Source organism: Pelecanus crispus, chromosome 17 (assembly GCF_030463565.1).
Source record: "Pelecanus crispus isolate bPelCri1 chromosome 17, bPelCri1.pri, whole genome shotgun sequence".
Taxonomy (NCBI): Eukaryota; Metazoa; Chordata; class Aves; order Pelecaniformes; family Pelecanidae; genus Pelecanus; species Pelecanus crispus.
This window is the reverse complement of record NC_134659.1, coordinates 8,456,728-8,473,911: the sequence shown is the minus strand read 5'-3', so window position 1 is coordinate 8,473,911 and position 17,184 is coordinate 8,456,728. Positions and strand designations below refer to the sequence as shown.

Below are 17,184 nucleotides of genomic sequence, written 5' to 3'. Positions count from 1 at the left end.
TGCACGCGGACCAGCCTCGGCTCTCCACCGTGGAAACGGCGTCACCCGGGGCCTTAGCGTGTTTTTTACACGGTCCTGCGCCTTCGTGGGCTCCTGCGTTGCCCTGGCATAGAAACGCACAGAAGAAGAAATGGAAATAGCGGCTTGGTAGCTCAGCAGGCGCCCGCGGCCGGGCTTCCCGCAGGCGGCTCCCGCGCTGCGGGCACGGAGGGCGCTCACGCGGGGTGCGGGGGCCGGGGACAGCGCGGGGGGGCCGCACCCCTGCTCCCACGGACACCGGGGCCGCCCCGGGCCCGCGGGGCTCGGAGCCCCCCGCAGCTCCCGCACCAGCCTTCCCCCCGCTTCCGACCCCCGGCCCCCGCCCGCCACCGCGTCGCCGTGCGGGGCCCCCCCGGCAGCCGCGCCGCCCGCCCCCCCGCCCCGCACCTTCTGCGGCTCCTCGGGCGCAGCCACCCCCGGCCTAGGGAGGGAGCGGCCCAAGCCCGAGCGCTGCCACCGCCACGCGTGGCACCCACGTTCCCGGGAGACCCCCCCCCGCCGCGGGAGGGGGCCGGGGCTGCCCAGCCGCGGGGCCGGGGCTGCCGCCGGTGCCAGCGGGGCGGCGCCCGGGGGGTCCCCGCTGCCGGGGCCGCGGGCGATGCCGGCGCCGCCGCTGCTCTCCTGGGGCGGCCCCGGGGGGCGGCGGCCGCCGTGACATCAGCGCGGGCCGGCGCTGCGCGCGCTCCGCCGCCGCCCCCGGCCCGCCCTCCCCCGCCGCCAGCAAAAGCCCCCGCGCGCCGCCGGCCCCAACACCGGCACCGACCCGGCCCCGGCACCGACCCGGCCCGGCTGCAGGTAGGAGCGCGGCGGGGGCGGCCGCCGGGCCCCGCGGAGCCCAGCTCAGCCCCCTCCCCTCCCCTCCCGGGGGGCTTGCCGCTCCTCCCGGGGGGCTTGCCGCTCCTCCCGGGGGGCTTGCCGCTCCTCCCGGGGGGCTTGCCGCTCCTCCCGGGGCAGCTGCATCCCCATCCCTCCGGGCTGCTGCATCCCCGCTGCCCGCACGCAGCCCTCCCCTCCCCTCCCCTCCCCTGCGGGGCGATGCGGGGCGATGCGGGGCAGGGGCAGGGGCAGGGGCAGGGGCAGGGGCAGGGGCGCAGACCCCGCCGCGCGCCCGTGGGTGGGTGCGGGTGCGGGTGCGGGTGCGGGGCCCGCTGAGGCACGGAACGGCCCGAGCATGGCTGTACGTGCCGCCAGATGCGGAAGCCGGAGCTCTTGCATCAGATCGGGTGAACTTCCCTGCCCCAGCGGGGAGCGGGCATCGGCGCGGGCGCTGCCACTGGGACGCCAAACTTTCTGCTGGCGTTAATCTTAACCCCCACTCAGCGTTCCTGTGCCCTTCTGCAACGGGAAATCTCAGGGTGCCGGTCCTGGGCTGGGCTGCGAGCGGAGTCCTTGTGCCCCGTCCCCTCCCAAAAGGTGGGCTCTGCTGTCGCTTCGCTTTGCAGCCTGAATAAAGCTTACGCCCGGGGAGACGGAGCCAGCTCGATCCGCTCCGCTGCCGTGGACTGGTGTCTCTGTAAAGAGATTTGCATCGCTGAGGGCCTGGCTGGGCACACGCTTCAGCACAGCTTCAGGTGCTGCTTCCCAAACCTCCGAGCTGGCAGCGGGGCCAGGGCGTAGGAGGGGGTGTTAATTAGCGCTTGGCGAAAGTACCGGCTGCTGCCAAGTCAGAGCATTAGGTACAGGGAGGGATGTGCTTGGTGAGAAGGTGCAAGCGCTAAAGTAGTAGTAGGTGTGAGATCGGCTTTGGATGCTGCGCCTCCTGGCTCTTGCGGATTTTGGTGGTGAGGCTGGAAAGGTGTCGCAGTGTGGCACTCCTAGCCCCGGGGAGGACTTGCTGCTTTGCAAGTCGCTCGGTGCTTGCCACTGCTCCGCAGCCAGCGTGGTGCCTTCCCCGCTCCCGCGGGTCAGCGGGCAGCGTCTGTCCAGCCTCGGGCTTGCAGCCGGCGTCTCCTGGATCGGGGCCTCTCTGGCCGGGATGTCGGTGCCTGACCCCCGCCTCTGGAGCGGCTGAGCTCTGCTCCCTGCTCCTGTGAGGCAGCACAAAACGACCAGGATGTGTCCGACTGGAGGAAAGGGCTTTGCAACAGCTGAAGTGAGCTTGGTCACATTTTGATTCCTGCAGAAGTCAGTAGCTTTTCTTAGTGTACCTGAAAATGCTTTTGGCTTTTGTTCTGGATAAAATTGGGATTTTCTCCAAGGACCTCAGTTGTGATAGGAAACTTTCAAGTTGCCTTTGTAAGCAAATCTGGGGAGCAGTGCGGTCAACAGGCAATGGTGTGTTGGTCCGCAGGCACGTCGTGGCTGGTGAGCGCTCGCCGATAGCCACGTCTGGCAGGCGGCTCGGCGCGGTGCTGGCCTCGCGCTGGCCCCTTCCCTGGCACAGCAAACCTGAAGGCTGCCTTAGCGGCGGCAGCAAAAGCCTGGCTGTCTTGCTTTGGGAGCTGTGGAGCAGATGAGCCGTGTGTGAGGATCACTCTGGAGCTTGGACCCTCCTCGCTTTCTGCCCTCCACTTCACGCAAAGCCCTCCGAGATGTCTGATCTGATACAGCTGCATCTCCTGGGTCAGTTCTTTGATTTCTCCACGGTGATGCTCAGCATTCTGTCACGTCCAGTGCTCACCAGCCTCAGGACCCCATTCTCCTCTTGCTCACCGGTTCGACATCACTATCACAAATGACCTTCCTTTATTACACTGTTGGCAGCCCTGAGTCTCCTGTCGCTGCCCCACCCAGCTGATTGCAGGGCAGGGGGGACAGTTCTCACTTGCCTTTTGTAGGGCGCTCATGCCCAGGCGCTGTGAAGGCTGCTCCATGACAGTTGCCATTTGTCTGGGGCAGAGTCCCCCTCGGGCCCGACCGCAGCTGCGGGTGCTGAACCCCTGATGCTCTGTCCTGGTGATTTCCCCCGTGGTGTTACATGTATCTCCATGAGCTGGTCCCTTTCTGCTCTGCCCGCACGCCTCATCTGTCTGGTGCTTCCTTCTTCAAATTTCTGCTCGTTTCACGGCTGTGCCAGCTGCTCTCTAAACTGGAAGGCGATAATTGGACCCCAGGGCTTGGGGCTCCTGCTATGGTTTCCTCCCCTTTGATTTGTCCCTGTGCCAGGCCATGTAATAATCCTGCGTGGACTGCTGTGAACATCGTTAGGAGTGAATTTTGTGCAGCACTAATGGTGCTTTTCTGCCATCCACTTGTATTAACACTCCCTTTGGGGGGAAAAAAAAGAACCTCTTACATGGGCCAGCATGAGTCTCCTGTTCCTCAGTGATCTCCTCCAAGCACAAAGTGATTGCTCTGGAATTAATTGCTGTGGGATTTTAGTAGAACATCTGGGCACATACATGGGAAAGGTTTTCCAGCTATTGCAGAAACGCAAACGGTTGCGCTGACATCCCAGTGGCTGCAGGTAAAGCTCATTAGAGGGCAAAGGAGGAGAACCTGCACTGCTCTGAGTGCTCCTGTCGTAGGGAAGCTGTGTTCGCACGGCAGCGGGTGCTGCTTTAGCTCCAGCAGTTAAAAACCAGCTGCTCTCAGGCAGGTAGGACAGTGGTTTGTCAGCTTTGGTGGGAGTGACACGAGCATGCTGATCCCTCAGCCCACTGTAAGGAGGGGGTGGCCGTGTGCCTGATGGCTTGGCTTCATCTGCTCACTGCTTTCCCTTGCAGCTCAGGGTTAGGTGACATCCCAAAGCACCAGGATGTACTGGTTCCATACTGGTTTATGCCTCGTTGTTTAGTGTAGCTTAGACTGCCTCCCAAACTGGTGCAACACAAGCTGATCTGAAACGTGAGTGAGTCTGTAGCTTACGCTTGAGCCGGTGAACGGCACTGCTGCAGTGTCAGGCGCCAGACACTGAAATCAGAGTTGATCTCCAAAAAGTGTCAGACTTGTGTGGTTCTGCGCAAGCCTCACTTGTGCCTGTGCTTCCCAGCAAGGCAGCTGTTGAGATCTTGTTTTTTGAGGCCCCTTGCCTTATCCAGAGCAGATGATGGACCATCTCCGGGGCTGAGGCATGCTTGGCACAGATGATGCTGTCTGTAGGGCTCTGGTTGTGTTTGCTGCGACGCTGTGGTACATGGGATGCGGAGCTGCAGGAGGGAGGAAAATAACCTCAGTTTTTGGCAGCCCTGGGTGTCTCTCTTGCCTGTGCTCAGCGAGATCTTTGGCTGCAGAACGGTCACCTCCTGTTCCTCATTCTGCATGGGTCTAATAGTGACTTGGAGAAGTGTGACTGCGGTCAGTACGTGTTGCAATTGGACAGAATATGGTGCTCAGCTCCACGGTGCAAAGTACTCTGAAAAATGTCAAAAAGGTTGCAAACCCTGTGATGTGTCTTAAAGTCGTCATTAACTAGGGATTTGGGATGATGGGTCTGTCTAGATGGCTGTTGTAAGGAGTTTGCTTCTGAGATGGCTGGTGCAGGTCCCAGGCTCCATAAGCAGGATGCTCCTATTCTTTTTTTTTTTTTTTTTTCCTGCTGATGCTGACCTGTAGCATAAACTGCTTTTTGGGGTCTCATGTGGCCTGCCGGGCTCTCAGCATGTGCCTGCATATGTTGTGGGCTACAACAGAATTCCCTGCAACTTAAATCTTATCTCAGGCTTTCTCTGTGCCCGGCTGTGAGCTATCACAAGCCCATGTATCCCCAGGACAAAATTATTTTGATGGTCCCTCCCCATAAAAAAATCCATCCCGGCGAGTGCCAGGAGGTCTTGCTGGGATGTGGCTTTGCTGGGGCTGCATCTGTGCTGCTGGGTGCTTCATGGCGGGAGTCCCCTGCCAAAATCACAGTGAAGTTGTTTAAACTGCGTGGAGGCACCTGCAACTTTCCCATGGTGGATGGAGGAAAATAAGCAGCAAAAGGTCTTGATCTCCTGTGGCAAACATCAGATGAGCTTCACCCAGAAGCACCTTCTCTCCCCCATAGACTTGCAGGCAGCAGAGAGGAGGTGTCACCACTGCCCATGTCTCAGTTTGGGCAGCTGAACCCTGCTGTTGAGGACAAACAGAGCCTCTTCCTTCGCTGCTGCTGTAGAGGGGAAAAAAATGTGCCGTGGAGGCAAAGGGGAGGCTGTGGAGCAGGGAGCGACGGCAGGAGTACCGAGGCAGGAATACCGGGGCAGGGGGCTGCCTGCACGAGGCCGCCCACCAAAATCAAGGCCGGTGGGTCCCAGAGACGGGCTCTGCCAGCTGGCGTGTGTGGAAAGGGATGGGGCACCCAGACAAACTGTATCCAGAGTCGTGTTATTCCTGGTGAGGGGTCCGACACAGGTGGGCGCGGGTGGCAAAGGGACCAGTGGGCTCCTACGCCGTGCGGGCGCGGGCATCTCTGCTGCCTGGGCTGGCAGGGGGGTGCTGCTGGATGTTTCTGCCCTCCAAGGAAACTCCTGAACCAGGTCAGGCCCTCCTCCTGGTGCAGGGGGAAAAAACAGGCTCTGGGGAGAAACCGTTTGTGTCCTTTTAAGGCAATGCAAAGGCTGGGACTGGAATGGTCAGACTGGAAGGGAGGGATTTGGCGCAGTCTGCGCAGTGGAGGGAAGCCCAGCCTGCGGGGTGTTCGGAAAAGAGACTTCCCGGCTGCTGGGATCACACCCCAAACACAGCTCTTGGGGTCCCTGGAGCCGGCACAGCCTCCCCTCCGGCCCCTGCTCCCGGCACCCTGCACAGCTCCGTCTGTCCTGTGCCGAGACCCTCCGTGCATCCAAGAGCCGGGAGCTGCAGCCGGGCTAGAGCAGGGCCAGCGCCTCTGCGCAGCCTCAGCGTGCCCTGACCCGCGCCCTGCCTGCCCGTATAACCAGGCTGAGATCAACTTCCCTCTTCCACTGCCTGACCAAATGCTCGCATGCAGGGAAGAGCTCAACTGCCGCATATACTGGAAGGTGCAGAGGTCTCGCTGTGCCTGTGAGCAGAGGGTTTGCAGAGCTTCGTCCTCCCTCATCGCTCCATCTGACGTTTGCGTGGCCCCCAGTCCTGCCGTGTTGAGCATCCACCTCCCCAGCCGCCTGCCGGGCAGGGCAGTGCCGCTGGCTCAGCCGTTGGGTGGGGGACTGGAGACCCGGCAATGGGGCCTCGGCTGCCCGAGGTGACCCAGGGACTTGGAGCCGCTGCAAGGAGCAGGCTCAGAGGCTGTGCCCCCGCTGTGCCCCGGCACACCCAGATCCCCTTCCTCGTAGCCGTGCAGCTGAGCCAAGGGAGGTGATGAGATCCCGCGCATGCTGTGGGGGGGCACACGGTGTCGTGTGAAAATGGTGTTTGGTTTTGGGGACCTTGTCCTGCTGCTTTAGTGGTTCAGGAGTTGGAAGCACACAGCTGTGCCTGCAGCAGGGAGGGTGACTTCTGCTGCTTGTCCCCATGCAGGAACAGGATGGAGAATCACAGAAGTGTTGATGGAGAGAGGCCTCTAGAGACCTCCCAAGCTGAGCTGTGCCCGTTGACCTTTCTGATATCATTGGGCACCACCAAAAAGTGTTTTGTTGTCTTTGTAGCAACCATAGGTTGCTGTTAGATCCTCCTTAGCCTCCTCTTGGCCACAGTCAACCAGCCTGTCTCCCTCAGCATCTCCTTGTAGGACTTTGTTGCTTGAATACCTTGAGGTTTATATTGGCCTGGTCTTCAAAAGTATCAAGGCCCCTCTGGGTTGGAGCTCTGCTACTTGCGTAGCTGCTCACAGTATTTTGGGGTTATCTGCAAATTTGCAGATCAAGGGGCCTCTTGATCATGTTTCATCAGATACGTTTCAGGAAAGAGGAGAGAGAAATAGAAGCATTTATGTCCTGCCAAGGAGCTGCATGGTAGGTTAGGCTGGTGCTCAGTGTTTGCCCTGCATGTGAGCTTGTGTCCCTGGGGCTGCTGATTTCCCAGCCTCTGTGATGCTACCTGCAGTCCTGGAGGAGACTGAGATACCTGAGCACGGGGGACGTGTGAGCAGGCAAGGCACAAGCTAGTGATGCTGTGGGGAATGCTTTGCCAGAGCCTGCTGTGTTTGGTGCTATCAGGGGTCAGCTCCTGCCCCTTGGGCAACCTGGACTATATCCCTGCCCTGTCGTGGTAGAAGTGGAAGAGTGGTGCAGGGAGAAGGAGCTGGAACTGTTTCCAGCGGGGTGACAACCTGTACACTCTCCAGCACCAAGGATCAGTCACCCTGGCTATTGCTGCGTTGCCCTCTCGAGGGGTAGTAGCAGGGCTGTGATCTAATGAGGTGCCGGCGCTGTGGGTACCTCTGTGAGCGCCGTCTCTCATCGTTGTCCTGCTTCCTCCCTTTTCCTGGCACAGAAAGGAGCTGTGAGGTCCCACAGCTTCCAGGACAGGGGGATTTCTGCTGTTCCTGGCTGGCAGGACCAGTGGTCCCTAGGAGGCAGCTGATACTGCTGGGTGCTGTAGCGATGGGTCCCGTGGGCATCCTGAGTTCTGCTAACGACCAGCTGTGTGAATCTGTGCAAACAGCAGACACCTGTGGGTGGTCTCCGCATGTGCGGATGTGGAACGGCTGCTGGAGCGCTGTTGGCGGGTGCCCGCTCCGGCGGCCTTGCTCTGCCCCATCCCCGCCTCCTGCCCTGCCTGAGCTCCCGCCCTGACACCGGTTCTGCCTGTGCTTTTTCTGCAGGATGCCAAACTGGGGAGGAGGAAAGAAGTGTGGCGTGTGCCAGAAGGCAGTGTACTTTGCCGAGGAGGTGCAATGTGAAGGCAGCAGCTTCCACAAGTCCTGCTTCTTGTGCAGTGAGTACTAGCCCTGCCCGCGCCCCTCCCGCCCTGCTTCCCGGCTCTCCGCCGGCTGGGCGCCCCACCATGTCCTGTTTATGGGCTGTGTAAACGCTCCTCAGGATTTCTCTGCGCACAGCCCTGCTGCGGGAGCCGTGCGGCCGGCTTTCTGCTTTTCTCCAGACTTGGAAGTTAGTTCTGCTGAAGGAACACAGATCATCCCAGGACAGCAGGGGCCGTCCAAGCCGTCAGGGCTGACCTCAGCCAGCACCCACGCAAAGGCTTAGCCTGTCCCTGCGCTGGGGGAGGGCTAGGCCGAGTCCTCTAGACTGTCTCCAGATGTTTAAGATTGGAGCGTGAGACAGGGACTTCCCAAACAATGGTGGCAGGAGGTGGCACATCCCATGCAATGCTCTGAGGTGATGCTAGCTTTAGACTTCTAGGTGGCTTTGCCACACTAAAAAGGTGGTTGGGCCTTGGGAACTGGCATGGGATCTGCCCCCGTGTCCCAGGAGATGACGGGAAGAAGGCGTGGTCCCGTTCTGGCCCTTCTGCTGATGGAAGGCCTACTGCGAAGTGCTAACACGTCACCTCTGGCCTGCCTGGAAACGTGCTATTGTGGAGGGTGTCTCTGCTGTGTGTTTGGACCCAAGCGTCACCTCCAGGGAAGGGCAGCAGGACAGGGTCTGGCCGTGGATTGACTCAGGGCAGAGGTCCCCTCCTCTGCCTGCTCTGCAGCATCCTGCAAGTCCTCTCGGGTTCACGCTGCGGGTCCCCAGGCACCCTTCCTGTCCCTTTGGGGTACCAGGGCAGCAGTGCGGGGACAGTGGTCACGTTGCTGAGAGCAGCTCCTTAAACCTGGGGCATCCGCAGCCAGGGGGGCTGCAGGACCTTTGAATAAAAAGATGACCGCTGTCCTCAGCCTGTGTTTTACCAGGTTTCTGTCCCCTGCCCTTGAAGACTATCACATAACAGAACTGGTGATTCTCATGTGCTAACAGGAGTGTGCGTGTTGCCTGTGTCCGCTGATGGCTCATCAACACATTGCATCTAACGTAGAGCAGCAGGAGTAGAAGTGTGTCTTCAGAGCTGCCCAGGTCCCACTGAGGTTTAACATTTCTCAGCTGGTCCCTGTACCCTGTTCCCAGTCGCACCATCCTGTTGCAGCAAGGAGCACAGATGTGATCTTTTCCACAGGGGTAGCAAGCAGAGCTAGGGTCTATAAACAGGCCCACAGCTAGAACTAATCTCAGTAGATGTATTCCAGCAGGGAAATACCAGTGTCCTCATGGGGCTGATCCCTGCCGTGCTCCCGTGTCCACTGGCATGGATACTGGATACTTCTTGGCCAGCCTGCCTGGGACGCAGCGTGCACAGATGGATGCAGATGTGAGGGAGGCTGCTGCCGCGTCCCTGCTCCCTGCGCAGTGTGAAGAGTGGCCAGCACGGCCGGTAGCTCTTGTACGTGGGAGTTTCCAGGCTGGAAACCTTGCTTTGGCTTGAAAGGACTAAGAAGGGAAGTTGCAGAGAGGCTTTCCCCGGGCGGGCAGGGGAGTGGCAGGCTGTGTCCTTATTGCGGCTGCTCTCTGCAGCAGGAAGTTTGTGTTTTTTCTGCAGCCTCAGATAAGGCGGGTGGGGAATGTTGCCCTCATCTCCCCCCCACCACTGGCTTTTGCCGTTTGAGTCCATGTCAATGTAGGACCTCAGTATGGGGACTAAGACTGCGTTGCACTGCATCTGCCCTTCTCCACAACCCCTGTGCACAGAGGTGGATTGCTTAGGGAAAGCTTCTGCTGTGCAATGCTGGCACCCAGGGTGTGGGGCAGGCCTCCAAGAGCCATGAAATCAGGCAAAAGGCATGATTCATCCCTGCTTCAAGAAGGGAATACCCAAAGCGGGGAAGAAGGTCATCCCATGTCTGCTCGTGGAAGCAAGTCACCAGGGAGCGGTCCAGAGCCAACTACAGCCGGGGTTCCTGCCCCCGTGCTTTGCAGACGTACGTGATCACACTCTGCACGTACCCCAGCAGTTCTGCCTGTCCCGGCTGTGGGCTCCCCAGTTCAGGCCGTGGCTTGCATGCCAGCCCGCAGTGCTGCCTGCTGCTCCCGGTCCTGTGCCACAGGCTGTGGGTGATGCTGAGCTGCACCGAGCTCCTGTGTTCCCTGCCCGTTCCCCAGTGCTGCGTTTGGGCCTCTTCAGGGAACTTGAAGCCATTATCTTTAGGGGAGAAAAACAAATACTTTGACCTGATCTGCCAGAAAAAATAATCAAAAGGAGCCAAACCTACCACAGTGCACTAGAACTGGAGATCGGCTCAGGGAGTGACTTGGTGATTGACTCAGTGGCATCCATCCAACTGAGTCAATAGTACGCGGCAGAAATGTACTGTAATGAGGCCATTTGGCCTCTGAAAGTACCAGCAGCTCTGGTCTAATTGTTTTGTGGAACAACTCTGCTGCTCTTAGAAAAACAAAGGGTCCTTAACTCGGTGAGTGCGGTGCGCTGGAATTTCTGCAATGCAGAAACCCGGGAGCTGGAGGCTGATTTCTAGGAAGCAGACTGGGAAAGAATTTTTCTGCTGCCTCTCAAAGCTGCTGTGGCTCATGCAGATGAGAGACTGTGAAAGCTTAGGTTAGAGCTCTAAATCCACCCAGCAGGGTGGGAGAGGACAGATGCCATTGAGATCATTCACTCCCACCCCTAGGACAAAGCTCTTTAAACCCGCCAGTAAAAGTGCCCACACCCGCCTGGGGGGTCTGTCTGAATGCAGCGTTTCTCCTGATGAGCTCCAGCGTAATGCAGAGACAACCCCAGCACCAAGCCCTTAGCTTGGCAGCTACGGGACCGGTTTACCAGAGCTGGCCTTTCTCAACAGGGACTCATCCCCTGCCCTGCCGTGGTGGGACAGCGGAGCCTGTAGCTGGGGGAGGACCCTGCCAGGTCCCCTGAGGTGGCAGGAGATGCTTCCCTTTCCACCTCCTTCTCCCAGCAGCAGCACACGGGGTTCTCTGCAGCCCCGGAGGAGAAGCACCATATTTAGTAATTGGGCTGAGGAAGGCTGCCTCTCACCCCCGCATTTAGTGCCGTGGTTTGCGCTGCTCCAAGAGAGCTCTGCTGTGTTTGCATTCCTGCGATATTGGTAAAGGCCAAGAAGCTGTTCTGCTGGCGAAGAGGCCAACGGCCCGCTGGGAGCCTTGGCGCTGGGCGGCGTGTTCCAGGAGGGGTTTGGAAGCTGACATGGAGGCTGAGATCAGAGCTAGGACGCAAGTCAGGAAAACCTAAAAATCAGGAGAAGAGTCTGTGTGGCCTGAGCCCAGCACCAAGCTCGAGCTCTGGATGGGCTCAGCTGGGACCCCAAGCCTGGCTGCTGTCTCCTCCTGTCCCATCTTACGTCTCATATTGATCCCCAAGGCACGAACACCCAGCTGAGTTAGCCGTCCTCAGCTGAGACCGCCCTATGCACACACTGTAATCGTGTCACGGACCAGGGGTGACACAGGTTAGCATGAACATCTGTCGTGGTCTTGCAGTCTGGAGAGTCAACTGTGCGCAATAGTGTAATGTGCCAAAAAATTTACAGTGCGTCAGCTGTGGAAATGGCTGCTGGTCTGCTTTTAGTCTGTCTAAACACGAGGAAAAATAGATTTGCTTACATTACTTTCCCCCAAGTGCCTATCGCTGCGTATTTGCAGTGGACTAGGAGTGTGGCAGAGCTGCTGTGGGGCATGTCCATCCCTGTGCTTGTGAATCCCGCAGTGATTTGTAGGGAAATTTCAACACCCCCCACCCCCCGCCGGGTTAAGTGCATCTCCAGGATACCAGCATCAAGAGGTTAGTGTCAACCTTGTAGCTTTGGTGGTTGCTTCCTTTTAAAGCCAGACAATGTTCTTGTTGTGATCCTTATCTCTGGCTGTTTTCCATGTACTCCGTTTAAGGAGGATCTTGTCTCAGGTTTCCTTGCTCCTTGAAAGCTGAGCTGTACTGTCCCTGGGTGAGGACTTGTTTTCTCCAGCTCATTAGCGAGCTCTGGATGCGCAGGCTAATGGCACGACCATCCCTTCTTTTCTAGTGGTCTGTAAGAAGAACTTGGACAGCACCACTGTTGCTGTGCATGGAGAGGAGATCTACTGCAAGTCCTGCTACGGCAAGAAGTATGGCCCCAAGGGCTATGGCTACGGGCAGGGAGCAGGGACCCTGAGCACTGACAAGGGCGAGTCTCTGGGAATCAAATATGAAGAGTGAGTTTAACGCTTGTTTTCGAAACTGGGGCTGTTGTGGGCACCTTCTCCCCCACATCTGTCCGCTTGCGATGCTTGACTGTGTAGCCCGTGCTGAACTTCCAGCAGTTCCTAATCTGGACGGTGCTGTGGGCTGCCCTGCCTTTCTGCTCCTTGGGGGGAGACCCCCTGAACCCTGTTTGCAGGGTGGGATGGGGCTTGATGGGACGTGTCCCCATTGCCTGAGCATGCTGCCCATCCCCTCCTAGCATGCAGCCGTGAGGGCTCAACACATTGTGCCTAAAGCTCCGGGCCCCTCAAAACGGGGCTGGGATTTGTGATCCCTTAGCTCTTCCTTCCTCCATCCTGCTTGTGCAGCCATGATAATGACCTCCCTCCCACCCACAGGGGCCAGCCCCACCGACCCACCAACCCTAACGCATCCAGAATGGCCCAGAAAGTCGGAGGTTCTGATGGGTGCCCTCGCTGTGGTCAAGCGGTGTATGCAGCAGAGAAGGTGATTGGAGCTGGAAAGGTAAGAAAGGGTCGGGGGGGTGGACCCCACAAGTTGCTGTGTGGCAGGGAGACCTTCAGAGAAGGTCTTGACCCGACCCATGGGCTGCTGCAGGCTGGGCTGCCCACCGCCTCCAGCCAGGGCTGGGCTTGGGGTCCAGTGGCTGTGCTCACCTGGAAGCCTGGCACCAAAAGGAGAGCTGGGCATGCCTGGAAACCAGGTTCTCCAGTCTGCATCACTCTTACAGACTTGTAGATGGGAGAGAAATGCATTTTATGCTAAATATTCAGAGCAGTGCTCAGCAGAGGTCACAGTGGACGTCCCTGCTGCTAGATGTGTTGGGAGGATGAGCAGTGATGTGGCCATGGCCACTGCCACCGCTAATTGAACAAGTGCAACGTCCAGCGAGCCTTCTCCACCTTCTGCCACAGGCTGGGATGCCGCAGCCCAAATTCCGGGCAGGGAATGAATTCCAGTGGTCAGCGCTGCCCATAGGCAGGGCAGGGTGGTTGGAGGTGTGGGCACAGGCTCGGTGCATCTCTCGTGGGCTGTTCTGCTGGTGGACTGGGTCTGCTCAGGGTCAGATGTAAAGGACGCTCTGCAACAGCCCTGGTACTTCCTATGTCAAGTTCATCACTTCACCAGGCTCCTCTGTGTCCCGAGCTGTGGCCTTATCCTGGCCCAGCTCTGGGAAGCCTTAGCAGGGCATGGGGACGCCTTCTGCTCTGTCAGCCCTGGGACCCTGGGTGCGGTCCCTGCCTTGGAGCAGCCTTCCCTCCGCGGCCGGGTACTCGTGCAGAGCTGGCCAAGGCAGCGGGGTCAGGCTGCTTGGCTTTGTGCCACAGGGGACGCGATGGCCGTGCTGGGAAAGCCTCACCGGTGACGCTGGGTCACCCCTGCTGCACTCCGTCCTCCCTGGGGTTTCTGTGTTTGCCCTCTGTCCCCAGAGCAAGGAAAGGAGGCATCGAGTCAGCAGAAAGAGCCTCCTGGCATCATCATAGCCTAGCCGGAGTGCAGGGATGTGATGGACACGTTGAGGGTCAGCCCAGGGTCAGAAGCCAAACTTACCTTTAAAAATCATGAGCTGAGCTTCCTGGTAGGCTTCTGGAGGGATGTTTACGGGGAACCGGAGCTGGCAAAGCAATTACACTCAAGCAAACCCAGAGAGGATTCCAGAGCATGTATTTCATGTGCTAATGTTTGCTGGATGACTCCATGTGCTGCCTCCTCCTCCAGTCCGCTAATTTCACATTTTCTTCCAAAAAAGGTTTCATGTTTTCCAGAGTGTTTATTTAAATTCCTCCGTGAGCAGCTCTGGCTACCCTAGGTCGCTCAAAGGCTGTGAGCTCATCTATCCCCAGAGGGCTGGCAGAGTCGTGGGGGGAGTTTTATTTTTAAACGCTGGCTGATTTCTGCATTCTTCCTATCTGTTTGCTGCCTTCCTTGGAGCTGTGGTTGTGTCGGGGCAGGTGCCCCAACCCTGCTGCCACCCCCCAGGCTAGCGTACAGCAGCAGTGGCTCTCAGCTGGGTAACTCGCGGGATTTATCACGGTGCTTCAGAGAGGACAGTCTCCAAAGAGGGGGGTGATTGCTCCTTACAAATTATTGCAGAAATTATTGTACAAATGGCTGCTGCGGGTCGGCGTAAAAGCTCTCTAAAACCAGATCAACATGGCAGCAGTGACCACACCTGGTGTTTCCTCTCTGTGTCTTCCCCCTGGGGCTGGGAGGACTGCTCTTCCCAGAGAAAAGCTTTCATCCCATTCAGACCTCTTTGCCAGCCGCTTTGGGTCAGAAACAGAAAAGTGAGCCCGTTTGGTAGCCAGAGCATTGCTGCCCTGTCCCCGGGTGTTGTCTGACCAGGCTCTGCTCCTGTCCCACAGTCCTGGCACAAGTCCTGCTTCCGCTGTGCCAAGTGCGGCAAAAGCCTGGAGTCCACCACCCTGGCAGACAAAGATGGGGAGATCTACTGCAAAGGTGAGTGCCACGTTCCCCGCTGGCTTGTGCTGCACTCCGAAGGGTGGAGGCAGGGGGTGAAAACCCCTGCGCAGGGAACCAGGATGGGGCTGAGGTTCGGGGAGGTGGTGGCCCCAGCAGCTGTGTACGGGGGCTGGCTGCGCCGGCTGGCCACGGGGCCGGGGGATTCCTGCTGTGCCTGGGGCCGCTCTGTTTGCCCGACAAATACAGCAAACGCTGTCCTGTTTAGGCAGTGCCTGCTTCAAGAGGAGGACCTGCTTGTGTTCGGCTGCCGGCCTTACCCGTCTCTCCCTTCCCATCCTCTGCAGGTTGCTACGCCAAGAACTTCGGTCCCAAGGGCTTTGGCTTCGGGCAAGGTGCCGGGGCGCTTGTCCACTCGCAGTGAGGCACCAGGAGCCGGGCTCTCTGCTCGCTCAGGGCTTGTCCAGACCAGCCTGTGCTGCCCGACCCTTCCCACACCCACAGTGAGCATCTTCACCATCATGAATAACCACCCGCTGCTTCGCAGCACGAGCCCCTTCCTCCCAGCCCTGACCCAGCGCACCCTGAAGCTGTGGGAGTCCCAGCATCGTCCCCATCGGGTCCTGCTGGTGCGGGTGCTGGCGGGGAGACAGCTCGCACCCATCTGCAGCAAGGCCCGTGTGCCCGAAACGTCCTGCTCCGCATTGCCCATCCCACCGGGATGCAAGCTCAGCCGTGCCATGCTGTGCCACCGAGCAAGCAATAAACATCAAAGCTGACCCACGCCTGGCCTTGCCGCAGAATTTATTCCCATCTGGGGCTGGAGAGGTGCACTGGCTGACCAGAGCTGGAGGCCGGGAGGTAGAGGGAGGATAGGAAATGTTTTCAATCAGGGCTTGCAATTAAAGCACAAAGGCAGGAACTGCTCTGTGCGGTGTGACACGGCCCAGCTGTGGCCAGCTGTCCCCCGCTCCGGCGGTGGATAACCATCCCCGCAGCAGCGCTTGACGCTGGGAGGCCCAGGACAGACCCTGGGTGTGTCGGTAGCACAACACGTGTGCACGCCCTATCGAAACCCCTATCAGTGCTGTTAGTGGCGCCTCTCCAAACAGGCGTGCCCAGCAGTGCTGAATAATTAACAACTTTTCACCTACTCCCTGGCTTTTTAGCAGCGCCATGGATCATTAAGCCGTCAGCTTGGCAGCTTCCCAGGTTAATTCATTTTCATCTAAACTCTTTACTTGCTTTCTGTGATTCTCTCGTTTGACCGGTATGACATACCCACAAGATCAGCCTCACTGCAGCTTACAGTTGTGAACTCCAAAGGGAATTTAGTTTTGGGGTTTTTTTTAATGTTATAAAATTTGTGGTTGAGTAAATGGGATGGGTAGTGTTTTGAGAAGCACAACAGAGGCAGAAATCCTTTCGTGGGGCAGGATTTGGGCTCCTTTATCAACTTAAACAGTTTCTCCCGTTCATCACGCCCTCAGTTTTTACACGACATTTTGGAAGCTGAGAGGGGGAGTACGCTCTTTAAGCATCTCCAGAAACCCTCCCCCCAGGTTTCCCAGCCTGGGACCCAGGCCCCATTGCTCTGGGCTTTGTGGTTGGGATTTGGTGAGGTGATAGCAGATGGCACTCGGCGCGCGGAGCAGATGGCCCAGGCTCAGGGGTGCAGTAGTGGGTCAGGAGCTGGAGCGCAGCGGGCTCACGTTCCACCCTCGGTGTGGAGACCGAAACCTGGCTCCCTTGCCTGGCAGAGGCCCTGCTCCCCTGCGGAGGCGTGGGGGGTTAGGAAGCTGCCTGCTCTCTCCGTGAGCGAGGGGTGGATGCTGTGCTGCTGCAGAATTTCAGCTGGATGTGCCACAGGCAGCAACGCTTTTTAGTCAATAAAGCCAGAACAAGTCTTTCTTTAGTCTCTTTTTCCCATACGTGTAGAGGTTGTGTCAGACAGAGGGGAGGTACCGACGTATCGCAAGTGTGATGGACCCCGTCGAGGTCCTGGTCAAAGCCAGTAGAAAATGCCGAGTTTGGGTTTCACGGGGTCAAAGAGGTCTTGAGTCCAACCTCCTGCTTAAAGCGGGGCTAGCATCAAAGGTCAGGTTGATCAGAGCCTCTGGGGTCCAATCAAGTTTGGAAAGCCTTTAAGGATGAAGGTCCCACCACTATGGTTCTTGTCACATCGATGCACCGTGCACACAGAGGAGGTTATTTTCCTTATGTGCATCAGAGTTTCCCTTGTGGCACCTGTGCCCATGGCCTCTTGTCCTTTTGCCATGCGCTGCCGTGTCTCCCTTCTCCACAACCCTTCTCTAGGTAGTGGAAAACTGAAGTTTGGTCTCCCAAGCCCTCTCTTCTCCAGGCTGGTGGGTCTCTGCTGAGCTTTCGGCCCCAAATGTCCAAGGTGACAGCGTGGGCAGTGTCCTGGGACAGGGACGTTGCCCTGAGGGTTTGCAGTTGGTGCTGCTTGCCTGCTGAAGTTGCACTGTTCTCCTCAGAGCGGCTTAGGGGGTGATAGGGACCGACATCCGCAGTGTCGGCATGGGGAGACCAGGACAGGCATCGCTGGGGCTGCACGCCCAGGCAGAGGGCGTGAGGTGGGCTGGAGGAGGTGGTGGGGCAAGGCCCAGGAGGAGCAGGGTGGGATTAGGGAAGATTTCTGGGCATCCCCTGCCCAAACTGCGGTGGGATGGCTGCGACCATCTGCTACCCTCTGCTGGTTACTGCTCCCCGTGCACGGGCACGGCCCTGCGCTGGGCAGCCGGACCTGTCTGGACA

The 17,184-nt window shown here is 58.5% G+C and overlaps 1 protein-coding gene across 2 annotated transcripts; it reads left to right on the top strand.

Moving 5' to 3' along the window:
* The first annotated feature begins 809 nt into the window (after positions 1 to 809).
* CSRP1 (cysteine and glycine rich protein 1) lies at positions 810 to 15,062 on the top strand. 2 transcript variants are annotated; one of them, XM_075722379.1, is made up of 6 exons: positions 810 to 834; positions 7,643 to 7,755; positions 11,807 to 11,975; positions 12,363 to 12,489; positions 14,352 to 14,445; positions 14,754 to 15,062. In XM_075722379.1, exons 2-6 carry the CDS (start codon positions 7,644 to 7,646, stop codon positions 14,828 to 14,830), a joined length of 579 nt encoding a protein of 192 aa, XP_075578494.1. In that variant the 5' UTR covers positions 810 to 834; position 7,643; the 3' UTR covers positions 14,831 to 15,062. The 2 variants fall into 2 exon arrangements, with proteins under 2 accessions (XP_075578494.1, XP_075578495.1); XM_075722380.1 differs by lacking the exon at positions 810 to 834 and adding an exon at positions 1,429 to 1,452.
* Positions 15,063 to 17,184: the final 2,122 nt, after the last annotated feature.

Excerpts from the sequence above, each read along its gene's own strand:
- CSRP1 (XM_075722379.1), top strand. The coding sequence starts at position 7,644 with ATGCCAAACTGGGGAGGAGGAAAGAAGTGTGGCGTGTGCCAGAAGGCA. Across the intron at positions 7,756-11,806 it reads CAAGTCCTGCTTCTTGTGCA|TGGTCTGTAAGAAGAACTTG; the intron begins GTGAGTACTAGC and ends CTTCTTTTCTAG. Across the intron at positions 12,490-14,351 it reads AGGTGATTGGAGCTGGAAAG|TCCTGGCACAAGTCCTGCTT; the intron begins GTAAGAAAGGGT and ends CCTGTCCCACAG.